This window comes from Pristiophorus japonicus, chromosome 11 (assembly GCF_044704955.1).
Source record: "Pristiophorus japonicus isolate sPriJap1 chromosome 11, sPriJap1.hap1, whole genome shotgun sequence".
Taxonomy (NCBI): Eukaryota; Metazoa; Chordata; class Chondrichthyes; family Pristiophoridae; genus Pristiophorus; species Pristiophorus japonicus.
Genome location: NC_091987.1, coordinates 58175491 through 58188993, shown reverse-complemented (window position 1 = coordinate 58188993; position 13503 = coordinate 58175491). Strand labels below are relative to the sequence as shown.

The window sequence follows — 13503 nt, the reverse complement described above, 5'->3', positions numbered from 1 at the left end:
GAATCCTTCCAACCATAACATTTGTATTCCTTTAAAATACAGAAACGCATTCCCAAACAAAGTGTTAGCATTCTTGTTACTCCGGCCGCTACTTTCGCACCCTGTTATTGTGTGGCCACACACTGTCTATTCTGCAGGGTGCGGGGGGTTGAGGAGCTGGACGCAGCCGCCAGCGGCTACAGTCAGGTAGTTTGGGACAGCAGCTCACTGACTCGGGGAAGCGGTTTCCGGTAAAGGCGGTGTTTACTCGGAGGGGTTTTTAATGTAAACCTCCTCCCCCCTTATACGTTGAAGGGGAACTACCAGAGCTCAACATGGACATTTTTATCCAGTGCATGTTTGTGTCTATTCTGTGCACCTTTACAGCGGAGGCATACGAAGGTACGTGAGAGTCGAACTTTAGTGTGTTTTTCTTTTGCAAATTGCTGTCTCTTACTGAGCATTTTGAGGACAAGGACGGTCTTTATTAGTTCATAGTTGCGTACGGAACTGCTTCCTGCAGAAAAGGGGGGTTGGATTGTGCTTCCAGGGTTGAATGTAGATATTTTTAAGAGTTGGAACGTTTTGAAGAGGGTAAAAATAAAACTTTAAAATCTCAACTGCTTCAAGGTGAGTACATTTAAATCACAGTTGTGTTGGGTCATGGTTTTATGTGTTCGGCGCTGGGAGCATAGGCGGGGAAAATTACTTCTTAAAAGATTCAAATCGTTGCTAATTGTATGGTTTACTCGCCTTGATTTGTTGGACAGTAAAACCCGGAGAATACATTTAGCAAATAAAAACAGAAAATGCTGGAAATACTCAACAGGTCAGGCAGCATCTGTGGAGAGAGGAACAAAGTTAAGTTTCAGGTCTATGACCTTTCGTCAGAAATACATTTAGCACTTGGCTTTCAGAAATAATCGACCGAAACCTGTGATTAACTCATGAAAAGAGCGAGTATTGTGAATGATGTGCAGGGTGTTGGGACTGAATGGCATTGCCTGTACTCAGCGGCCGCCAACTGGCGCCGGGCACTGTTACCGCGCTAGACAGCTAGAGCCACTTACTGCAGGCAATTTACAGTCCGGATCAAATAAAGACTTTCATTTATAGAGCGCCTTTCACGAACTCGGGACGTCCCAAAGCGCTTTACAGCCAATGAAGTACTTTTTGAAGTGTAGTCACTGTTGTAATGTAGGAAACCAACACAGTTTTTAATGTAAACCTTTTTGCTCACAACAAGCTCCCGCAAAAGAAATGTGATAATGACCGGATAATCTCTCTTAGTGATGTTGGATGAGGGATAAATATTGGCCAGGGCACGGGGGATAATTCCCCTGCTCTTCTTTGAAATAGTGCCACAAGAAAGAAAAACTTGCATTTATATAGCACCTTTCACGACCACCGGACGTCCCAAAGCGCTTTACAGCCAATGAAGTACTTTTTGAGGTGTATTCACTGTTGTAATGTAGGAAAAGTGGTGGTCAATTTGCACACAGCAAGCTCCCACAAACAGCACTGTGATACTGACCAGATCATCTGCTTTTGTTATGTTGATTGAGGGATAAATATTGGCCAGGACACCGGGGATAACTCCCCTGCTCCTCTTCGAAATAGTGCCATGGGATCTTTTATATTCACCTGAGAGAGCAGACGGATCTCGGTTTAATGTCTCATCTGAAAGACAGCACCTTTGTCAGTGTCGCACTCTCAGTACAATCATCATTTGTATACATTTTCTTGTAACAAAATAATTCAGATGTCATAGTTATAGTTTTGGATTTATAACCCATCGAGATAATCTAGAAATATTGACTGAAATCCTATTGAAATGGGGGGAAAGCATGCAGCAAGGATTTGTTTTATTGTAAGATGTACAGGAAATCATTTTTTTAACTCAAATGTGGCCATTGCTGCTGGGAAAAATTACACTCACCAGTTATCCTTAATAGTTTAGATCTTGCACTCGGTTCTATTCATCCTCCAATGCATTGAATTTAAAATTTTCAACCTCATCTTAAAATCCCTCCATGGTCATGGACTCGCCTTATCATTACAAACTCCAGCTTTGAATTCCTTTCTGTATCCTTCGATACACTGACTTAAATCTTCTGTACAACCCCCCTTCACCTCACCATTGGTGGTGGAACCTTCAGCCACACTAGAAGGAACTCTCTGAACCTTTCTTCCTCTCTTCTCCCCATATAAAATCCTTCAAAAAAACTCCCCTTTTTGAGCAAATCTTTGGTCACCTCTCTGAATCTTGGGATATTTACATAACTGCAAATTATTGCTGCTGCATAATTTCCAAGTGCCTCACTCTTATGTATTATATCATCCTGACTGTCGCATGTAAAACATAGGCCGGAGCAGTGATGCTCATTAACCTGCCACTAAGCTCTATATCTATTTCTTCCACCACCAGCACACATGACAACACAAAAGCAAAATATTGCGGATGCTGGAAATCTGAAATAAAAACAGAACATGCTGGAAATACTCAGCAGGTCAGACAGCATCTGTGGAGAGAGAAACGGAGTTAACGTTTCAGGTCTGTGATCTTTTGTCCGAACTGGAAAAGGTTAGAGATGTAACAGATTTTTAAGCAAGTGCAAGGGCAGGGAAAGGGGGGATGGGAGGAAAGAACAAAAGAGAAGGTAGGTCTCTGATAGGATGGAAGGCAGAAGGGATTAAGAGACAAAATGGATGATGGTGCAAGGCAAAAGGAGATGGTAACGGGGCAAATTAATAAACAAATGATGAGGTGTAAATGGAAATGGCGGAATCATCAATAGCTGCCATTGAAAAAAAAAATCAGTGTAACTATTTGTACTGTGTTTTTTTGCAATGGGACTGTCGAGCTCCTTCTCTCCACCCCCCACCCTGAGTCATTTACTCCACGTGGTGCCGAGCAACAGGACCTGAGGCCTGAGACTGCAGGCCTGATCCTCCTCTGAAGCCCGACCCGAGAGGCCCCGCCTCTCTTCCCCCGCTCCGGCCCCGACCCAAGCTCTCTCCCCCACTCCGGTTATGGTCTGAAATTGTTGAACTTGATGTTGAATCCAGAAGGCTGTAAAGTGCCTAAACGAAAGATGAGTTGCTGTTCCTCGAGCTTACGTTGAGCTTCGTTGGAACAGCGGAAAAGGTTGAGGATAGAGAGATCAGAGTGGGAGTGAAGTGGAGAATTAAAGTGACAGGCAACCAGAAGCTTGGAGTTACACTTGCAGACTGAGCGGAGGTGTTCTGCAAGGTGGTCACCCAATCTGCGTTTGGTCTCCCCAGTGTAGAGGAGACTGCATCGTGAGAAGCAAATACAGTATACTAAATTGAAAGAAGTACAAATAAATCGCTGTTTCACCTGGAAGGAGTGTTTGGGGTTCTGGACAGTGGGAAGAGAGAGGTAAAAGCGCAACTGTTGTATCTCCTGCGCTTGCACAGTAAGGTGCCGTAGAAAGGGGATGGGGTGATTTGAGGAGTGGACCAGGATGTCACGGAGGGAGTGGTCCCTTCGGAATGCTGAGAGGGGAGGGGAGGGGAAGATGTGATTGGTGGTGGGATCACGCTGCAGGTGGCGGAAATGGCGGGGGATGATCCGTTGCAGGTGGAAGGTGACAGGTGAACACAAGAGGAACCCTGTCTTGGTTCTGGGAGGGAAGGGAAGGGGTGAGAGCAGAAGTGCGGGAAATAGAACAGACACGGTCGAGGGCCATTTCAACCACAGGAGAGGGAATCCTTGTTTGAGGAGAAAGGGAGACATATCGGAAGCCCTCGTATGGAAGGTGACGGAGACGGAGAAACTGAGAGAATGGAATGGAGTCCTTACAGGATGCGGGGTAGGAAGAAGTGTAGTCCTGCACACTATGACTGCAGTATAAACTGTAGGATTACTTTGACAGTATCCCTCAGCCCCACACACTTTCCTGATGGATATATATTGCCAAAGGACAAAATACTGCAGATGCTGGAAATCTGAAATAAAAACAGAAAATGCTGGAAATACTCAGCAGGTCAGGCAGCATCTGTGGAAATAGAAACAGAGTTAACATTTCAGGTCTGTGACCTTTCAATCAGAATTGGAAAATGTTGCAGATGTAACCAGTTTTAAGCAACTACAAGGGGCCCAAAATTCAACATGGACTTTTAAGCTCTGTGGGTGGAGCTTAAGGTTTGTGCTGAAAAACTGAGCTTGCCAGGGTAACGAAGAACACTCTGAAGGGCTGAGGCACAAATGAAGCATTTCCCCTTTGTAAAATAAATCACTAAGTGAGACTTGGGACAACAAACTGAAATCTCAGTGTATGAAACAATATGAAATTCCTTTATTCCTTTTTAGCATTTATAGATTTATTTTCATCTCTACAGTGCCAGTGCCGGTGCAATCCTGGGCCGAAAGTCCCCCCCTGCACTGGCCCGCTATCATCACGGGCCGAAAGCCAGCCCCCCCCCCCACGCACCGGCCCACTATCATCACGGGCTGAAAGGACCCCACGCCGGCTCGCACCTATCCCGGACTGAAAGAACCCCTCCCCCCCACCCCCCCCCCCCAACTTCCCATCATGTGTTCAGCTGCACTGAAACAATGGTGTCTTCTCTCCACTGATTTTGTCTTCTCGCCGCCGATTTCCTTAAGTGTAGGGAAATGTGCAGTGCGCCGTTTCAGAAAAAAATTATACTTGGCTAAACTCGGTTAAATGGCCAGAAATGGTGCACCCGGCAGGTTCCGCCCCCAGTAACGTCAAAAAATCGGTAACTAAAAAAAATCGAATGTACCTATTTTAGAATGGTGCAGAAACATTAGCGAAATTTGCAAATTTTAGTCTGCTCCAAAAAAAACAGCGTAGGCCAAAAAAACGGAGGCAGAATTGTGGCGAAAATTCAGCTCAAAGGCAGAGAAAGGGGAGGGGGGAGGGAAAGAACAAAAGGGAAGGTCTGCGATCGGGTGGAAGGCAGGAGTGATTTAAATGGCAAAAGGGATGGTGGTGGTTTTGTGACAGTCCATTCAGGGCAACTAGCTATGGCCTTGCCAGAATCACCCACCTCCTGTCACCAAATTTTTAAAAAGTACACTCCAAACTATTATTCTTTCTGATACACAAGTAGTCGGTATGCTTAATTTTCAATTGTACAGGTTGAACCTCTCTTATCCAGAACTCCCTTTTCTGGAACCACCCCTCGTCCAGAACCATTCCCAGCCACCGGGTGGCGCATGCGCAGAACTCCAACATGAACAAATTGAAGTTCTTCCTCGCTGCCGACTCCCGCAATCGCTGGCCTGACCCCGCGATCCACCGCTTCCCCCCCCCCCCACCCCACCCCACCCCCCATGATCTCTCTGCCGCACTCCCAGCCCCAAGCCAGCCAGCCCCGATATCCCTTTGCTCAGTACCTGTACCATTCAATTTAACATGACCACCCCTTGTCCGGAAAAATCCCTCATCCAGAACAGGCCAGGTCCCGAGGATTCCGGATAAGTGAGGTTCAATCTGTATTTTGTGTTAGTGGCAAATTGAGACAGGGAGCAGGCACCTGTGGTCACATTACATGATTTGAACTGAAATGCTATCCTGTCTTGTAATTGGAACTACATTGTATTAGGGTTTATTTAATTGCATGATGCAAGGGAATAGGATATGTTATAGTTTTGTAACACAATGCAACCCAAAACTGTATATCTGTGTGTAACAACAATGTATGTTACGATACATCTTTGTAACAATCCACAAAGACATTCTGTATAAACATGCCTGGTTAAGACATCAATTTTCTCTGTTTAGACTGATCCTCGTTACTACCACCTCTGCAAAGAGAGAGAGAGCTAGCTTAGAGTCCTGTGTTGCAGCTACCATCGCCACAAACTCCAAAAATTCCATTCTACCCTGACAGATCAGTGATGGTACAACTGTGCACATTCTGATCATGCCCCTGCACTAGTCCATCCCAGTTGTAACCCCTTGCCTAATTGCCCTGCTGCTGGCAGGACAAGGAATCCCCACCTCTTGAAGTCTTGAGAAGCTCTTGAACCAGCACTGAAAAGATACATGCATGTTTAAGCTGTGGCCCATCCCAACTGACCCCGAATCAAGCATGGACAAAATGCCTGGCATACATTTGCCAATTGGAGCAAATGATGTGATAGCTTTATTTGGAACAAAGGAAGTACCAGTTTAACTCATTCCCTTCTTGTTGCCATACCCTTTCCAATAACAACAATTTGCATTTATATGGCATCTTTAACATTAAAAAAAAAGATCAAAAACATTTCACAGAGGCATAATCAAATAAAAATAGAGCCAAAGATAGGGATTTTTGAAGTGGTCACAAAAAGCTTGGTTAAAGAGGTGAGTTTTAAGGAAGGTCTTAAAGGAAGAGATAGAGGTAGATAAATGAAGGGGCTTAGGGAGAAAATTCCACAGCATGTGCCGAGGCAGCCGAAGGCACTGCTGTTTGTGGTGGGATGAAGGGAGGGAGGGAGAGATGCACAAGAGGCCAGAGTCTCAGCAATGCAGCATTCTAGGACTGGAGGAAATAACAAGGAGAGGGAGGGGTGAAGCCATGAAGAAATTTAAACACAAGGGGCCGGATTTTCGGCATTCGGGGTTTTTCGGCGAAAAAGGTAGCGATACATGAAACTTACCATTTGCACTACACTACTGTTTATAGCCCGAATGTTCGGTCTTTACATCTGAGCCAGGGGCGCATCGGTTAGGGAGGTGTTGCACAAGCACTCGTGGCGCAAACCGCGAGTTTCGACAACTTTAGTCCAGGGCCAGGAGCGCTGTGAGAAAGGCCTTGGGGGGGGGGGGGGGGGGAAAAAAATAAACATTCCAAAAACATTTTTAAAACATTTACAAGACCCTTAACTATGTAATCGCTGCAAAAAAATAAAAACTTTAACGGCTGGTGGCAGGGCTGCACCGACAGGTTTGACCTGTCACTATTCTGGGCGCAGTGTACAGGTTGGGAGATTGCCGAAACTCGATCGCAAATGCAATCCGAGTCGTTGCACATCGGTGCACACCTCCCCGGCGACACTTGAAAGCACAAACAGGTACCTGAGGATCCTGCCCGGGCTTTGCAACCGGGTTTTCATAGAAACATAGAAAATAGGTGCAGGAGTAGGCCATTCGGCCCTTCAAGCCTGCACCATCATGCAATAAGAACGTGGCTGAATATATCCAATGAACTGGCATCAACAACTCTCTGCGGCAGGGAATTCCACAGGTTAACAACTCTCTGAGTGAAGAAGTTTCTCCTCATCTCAGTCCTAAATGGGCTACCCCTTATCCTAAGTGTGTTTCCGCTGGTTCTGGACTTCCCCAACATCGGGAACATTCTACCCGCATCTAACCTGTCCCGTCCTGTCAGAATCTTATATGTTTCTATGAGATCCCTCTCATCCTTCTAAACTCCAATGTATAAAGGCCCAGTTGATCCAGTCTCTCCTCATATGTCAGTCCTGCCATCCTGGGAATCAGTCTGGTGAACCTTCGCTGCACTCCCTCAATAGCAAGAACGTCCTTCCTCAGATTAGGAGACCAAAACTGAACACAATATTCCAGGTGAGGCCTCACCAAGGCCCTACAACTGCAGTAAGACCTCCCTGCTCCTATACTCAAAACCCCTAGCTATGAAGGCCAACATGCCATTTGCCGCCTTCACTGCCTGCTGTACCTGTATGCCAACTTTCAGTGACTGATGAACCATGAAACCCAGGTCTCATTGCACCTCCCCTTTTCCTAATCTGCCGCCCTTCAGATAATATTCTGTCTTCCCCGTTTTTGCCCCCAAAGTGGATAACCTCACATTTATCCACATTATACTGCATCTGCCATGCATTTGCCCATTCACCTAACCTGTCCAAGTCACCCTGCAGCCTCCTAGCGTCCCCCTCAGCTCACACCGCCACCCAGTTTAGTGTCATCTGCAAACTTGGAGATATTACACTCTATTCCTTCATCCAAATCGTTAATGTATATTGTAAAGAGCTGGTGTCCCAGCACTGAGCCCTGCGGCACCCCACTAGTCACTGCCTGCCATTCTGAAAAGGACCCGTTTATCCCGACTCTCTGCTTCCTGTCTGCCAACCAATTCTCTATCCACGTCAGTATATTACCCCCAATACCATGTGCTTTGATTTTCCACACGAATCTTTTGTGTGGGACCTTGTCAAAAGCATTTTGAAAGTCCAAATACACCACATCCACTGTACTAATTACATCCTCAAAAAAATTCCAGAAGATTTGTCAAGCAAGATTTCCCTTTCATAAATCCACGCTGACTTGGACCGATCCTGTCACTGCTTTCCAAATGTGCTGCTATTTCATCCTTAATAATTGATTCCAACATTTTCCCCACTACTGATGTCAGGCTAACCGGTCTATAATTACCCGCTTTCTTGCTCCCTCCCTTTTTAAAAAGTGGAGCTCGTGAGGCAGTTGGAAAGGCTCGGGAGGTGGGTTGGAGAGGCCTGTAAAAAGGCCCAACGCGTCGCTGAGGCTCGGAGTCCGTGGTGAGTCGGAGATGCTCGGGAGGTGGGTTGGAGAGGCCGACAAAAAGGCCCAATGCGTCGCTGAGGCTCGGGAGTCCGTGGTGAGTCACAGAGGCTCGGGAGTTGTGTCGGGAAGGCCTACAAAAAGGCCCAATTCGTCGCTGAGGCTTGGGAGTTCGTGGTCAGTCGGAGAGGCCTGTAAAAAGGCTCAACGCATCACTGAGGCTCGGAGTCTGTGGTGAGTCGGAGAGCTCGGGAGGTGTGTTGGAGAGGCCTATAAAAAGGCCCAACGCGTCGCTGAGGCTCGGTGAGTCTGTGGTGAGTCGGAGAGGCTCGGGAGGTGTGTCGGAGAGGCGTGCTTGTGCAGCTACAGGGAGAAGGCAAAAAAGTAGTAGAAAGAAATCGAAAGGTGATGTCACAGCCAAGGGGGTAAGTGATTGGCTGGTGATTGGTAAGTAGTTTTTCTTTTTCTTTCTTTATCAGTAAGCAACCTTTTAACATTGTTGCCCAATTAAGTTAATCCAATGGTTCAGTCATGGCAGGAGAGCTCGGACACGTGTTATGCTCCTCCTGTACTATGTGGGAACTCGGGGATGCTTCCGGTGTCCCTGACGACTACATATGCGGGAAGTGCATCCACCTGCAGATCCTGACAGACTGCATTGCGGCACTGGAGCTGTGGGTGGATGAACTCTGGAGCATTCATGATGCTGAGAATGACATGAATAGCACGTTTAGCGAGTTGGTCACACCGCAGGTAAAGGGTACACAGCCAGATAGGGAATGGGTGACCAACAGGAAGAGCAGTGCAAGGAAGGCAGTGCAGGGGTCCCCTGCGGTCATCCCCCTGCGAAACAGATACACCACTTTGGGTACTGTTGAGGGGGATGACACATCAGGGGAAGACAGCAGCAGCCAAGTTCATGGCACCGTGGGTGGTTCTGCTGCACAGGAGGGCAGGAAAAAGAGTGGGAGAGTGATAGGGGATTTAATTGTAAGGGGAATAGATAGACGTTTCTGCGGCCGCAACCGAGACTCCAGGATGGTATGTTGCCTCCCTGGTGCAAGGGTCAAGGATGTCTCGGAGCGGGTGCAGGGCATTCTGAAAAGGGAGGGTGAACAGCCAGTTGTCGTGGTGCATATAGGTACCAACGATATCGGTTAAAAAAAAACGGGATGAGGTCTTACGAGACAAATTTAGGGAGCTAGGAGCTAAATTTTAAAAGTAGGACCTCAAAAGTAGTAATCTCAGGATTGCTACCAGTGCCATGTGCTAGTCAGAGTAGGAATCACAGGATAGCTCAGATGAATACGTGGCTTGAGGAGTGGTGCAGAAGGGAGGGATTCAAATTCTTGGGATATTGGAACCTGTTCTGGGGGAGGTGGGACCAGTACAAACCGGACGGTGTGTACCTGGGCAGGACCGGAACCAATGTCCGAGGGGGAGTGTTTGCTAGTGCTGTTGGGGAGGAGTTAAACTAATATGGCAGGGGGATGGGAACCTATGCTGGGAAACAGGTAAAAGACAGAAAGGAGAGTAGTAAAAGTGGAGGGCAGAGAAACCCAAGGCAAAAAACAAAAAGGGCCACATTACAGCAAAATTCTAAAGGGGCAAAGTGTGTTAAAAAGACAAGCCTGAAGGCTCTGTGCCTCAATGCGAGGAGTATTCGGAATAAGGTGGACAAATTAACTGCGCAGATAGCAGTTAATGGATATGATTTAATTGACATCACAGAGACATGCCTCCAGGGTGACCAAGGCTGGGAACTCAACATCCAGGGGTATTCAACATTTAGGAAGGATAGACAAAGACAAAGGAAAAGGAGGCGGGGTAGCACTGCTGGTTAAAGAGGAAATTAATGCAATAGTAAGGAGGGACATTAGCCTGGATGATGTGGAATCTGTATGGGTGGAGCTATGGAACACCAAAGGGCAGAAAACGCGAGTGGGAGTTGTGTACAGACCACCAAAGAGTTATAGTGAGGTTGGGGACAGCATCAAACAAGAAATAAGGGATGTATGCAATAACGGTACAGCAGTTATCATGGGCGACTTTAATTTACATTTAGATTGGGCTAACCAAACTGGTGGCAGTGCAGTGGAGTAGGATTTACAGGAGTGTATTAGGGATGGTTTTCTTGACCAATATGTCGAGGAACCAACTAGGGGGCTGGCCATCCTAGACTGGGCGATGTGTAATGAGAAGGGACTAATTAGCAATCTTGTTGTGCGAGGCCCCTTGGGGAAGAGTGACCATAACAAGGTAGAATTCTTTATTAAGATGGAGAATGACACAGTTAATTCAGAAACTAGGGTCCTGAACTTAAGGAAAGCTAACTTCGACGGCATGAGGTGTGAATGGGCTAGAATAGACTGGCAAATGATACTTAAAGGGTTGACAGTGGATAGGCAATGGCAAACATTTATAGATCACATGGATGAACTTCAACAATTGTACATCCCTGTCTGGAGTAAAAATAAAACTGGGAAGGTGGCTCAACCGTGGCTAACGAGGGAAATTCAGGATAGTGTTAGATCCAAGGAAGAGGCATATAAATTGGCCAGAAAAAGCAGCAAACCTTAGAACTGGGAGAAATTTAGAATTCAGCAGAGGAGGACAAAGGGTTTAATTAGGAGGGAGAAAATAGAGAACGAGAAGAAGCTTGCCGGGAACATAAAAACTGACTGCAAAAGCTTCTATAGATATGTGAAAAGAAAAAGATTAGTGAAGACAAACGTAGGTCCCTTGCAGTCGGACTCGGGTGAATTTATAATGGGGAACAAAGAAACGGCAGACCAATTGAACAAATACGGGGATGGGCAACGGTGGCCAACTGAGAGCATGGGTGCCGCTCTCTGTGCCTTACCCGTGGCGGATCATGTTACAGTGCACAGACAGTATTGGATATTCTCGAAACAACGCATTGATAATGGTGCCTCTGCTCTCCCAAGCTTGTGGGATGAGCAGTTTGTCTGACTCGAGCACATATTGGGCCCAAGTTTCGGCCTCAGTTGCTCCTGATTTTTTGGAGCAACTGGTGTAGAACGGAGTATCTTAGAAATTCAAATTCTCGGCATTTAGTTTGCTCCAGTTCTAGTCAGTTAGAACAGTTTCACTTTGGAACAGAATTTTTTTTTCAAAAGGGGGCGTGTCCGGCCACTTATGCCTGTTTTCAAAGTTTCGGCAGTGAAAACTTACTCCAAACTAACTTAGAATGGAGTAAGTGAAGATTTTTGTACGCTGGAAAAACCTTGTCTACACTTTAGAAAATCAGGCATGGGTTACAAATCAGGCGTAGGGAATGGGGGGGGGGGGGTTTAAAGGAAGTTTATAAACATGAAACACTTCAGTTTTACAAATAAAGAGCCATCATCAATAATAAATGATGATAACTTCAATAAATCAACCAATAAATCAATCAAAAAAATTAATAAGAAATAATTTTAAAAAATCAATAAATAAAACATTTTCTACTTACCGACTGCAGCACGGGAGCCCTCCAAAAGCGTGCTGGGATGCCCCCCCCCAGTGTGTCTCTGTCAGTGTCTCTATCTCTCTGTCTGTCTGTCTGTGTGTGTCTCTCACTCTCTGTCTGTCAGTGTCTGTGTTTCTGACAGTGAGGGGAGGGGGTAGAGGAAGAGGGGGGGGGCAGGGGGAGGGAAGGGAGGGAGGCAGAGGGGATGGGGGAGGGGGAGGGAGAAGGGGGAGAGAAAGGGGAAAGGGGGAAGGGAAGGGAGGGAAAGGGGGGGAAAGGAGAAGGAAGGGGGGAAAGGAGAAGGGGGAGGGAGGCGGAACGGGCCGGGCCGGGCCGGACCCAAGACTTCGGGCAGGGCCCGTCTCCAGCACCAGATTTACAGGTAGGTGGCGTCGGGGTCGGGAGCGCGGAGGGAGGTCGGGTAGGGTCGGGGTGGGGGGAGGTGGTCAGGTTGGTTTGGGTAGGGAGGGAGCGCGGGTCAGTTCGGTTTGGGTCGGGGGGGGCGGGGCAGGGCAGAGGAGGGTCGGGTCGGATCAGTTCGTGTCGGGGACGGGGGGAGGGAGGTCAGGTTGGGTCGGGTCCGGGTGGGGGGGGGTCGGGAGCGCGGGTCGGGTCGGGGTGGTGGGGGGGTGGTGGGAGGAGGTCGGTTCGGTTTGGGTCGGGGGGTCAGGTTGGCTTGTGTGGGGGGGGGGTTTGGGTCCGGTCCGGGGGCGGGTGGCAGGGGGGAAGCAGGAGTCAGTTTGGTTCGGGGTGGGGGGAGGGGTCGGGTCCAGTCCGGGAGCGGGAGTCGAGTCGGGTCGGGAGGAAGCAGGAGCTGGGCTTGGGAGGCAGCCTTATGCACGCAGCCCAGTGAGGCCATTCGGCCAGGGCTAGGGGCTGCGTGCTTCGGGCCCCTCCCACACAGTTTTGAGCGCCTGGAGCTACTGCACATGCGCGCCCACTGTAGTGCGCATGTGCAGAGGTCCCAGCACTGTTTTCAGCGCAGGGACCTCGCTCCGCCCCCTACAGCTCGTGCTGCGCCGCGCCGAGAGCCAGAAGACCTGCAGGGAGGTGGAGAATCTGTAAGTTTCTTTTAGGCGCACTTTGTGGCGCGAAAAACAGGCGTCGGCGCGGCCCGAAACTTGGCCCATTGGGACACTCTTTGGTACGTCTCTTTGCTCCTGTGAACACAGCTGCTGCTTTGTTTAACTTATTTGATGCAAGTTCAATCGTTTGGGGCTCGCCTGCTACTTTTGCTTGCTGCACAACACTCCCGACCCCGTGTGGTAACATCTCACTTGCTACGAATGCTTTGTTAGATACCGATACAACTGGTTGGGGTTCGCCCGCTGCTTTGGCTTGCTGTAGTGAGTGGCTTTGCCTGAATCGGGATCAGCTCAGGTCGCTTGGCTTCGTCGCTCTGCAGGGTCTCGAATGCCTTCTGGCTCATAACTGATTGCCTCGCCCCCACCCCCCTCCCTCTCCTTCCTTCCCCCCTCCTCCCTCCCTCTCGTCTCCCACACCCCCCCCTCCCTCCCTCTCGTCTCCCCACCACCCCCTCCCTCCCTCTCGTCTCCC

General features: G+C 48.2%; 1 protein-coding gene across 2 annotated transcripts in view; it reads left to right on the top strand.

The window, feature by feature from the left end:
* The first annotated feature begins 242 nt into the window (after positions 1–242).
* Positions 243–13503, top strand: part of srpx (sushi-repeat containing protein X-linked) — a 175445-nt gene continuing 162184 nt past the window's right edge. For both annotated transcript variants that reach the window (XM_070892920.1, XM_070892919.1), the window contains exon 1: positions 243–381. In XM_070892920.1, the coding sequence (XP_070749021.1) occupies positions 315–381 (67 nt within the window). In that variant the 5' untranslated portion in view covers positions 243–314. The remainder of the gene's footprint in view (positions 382–13503) is intronic.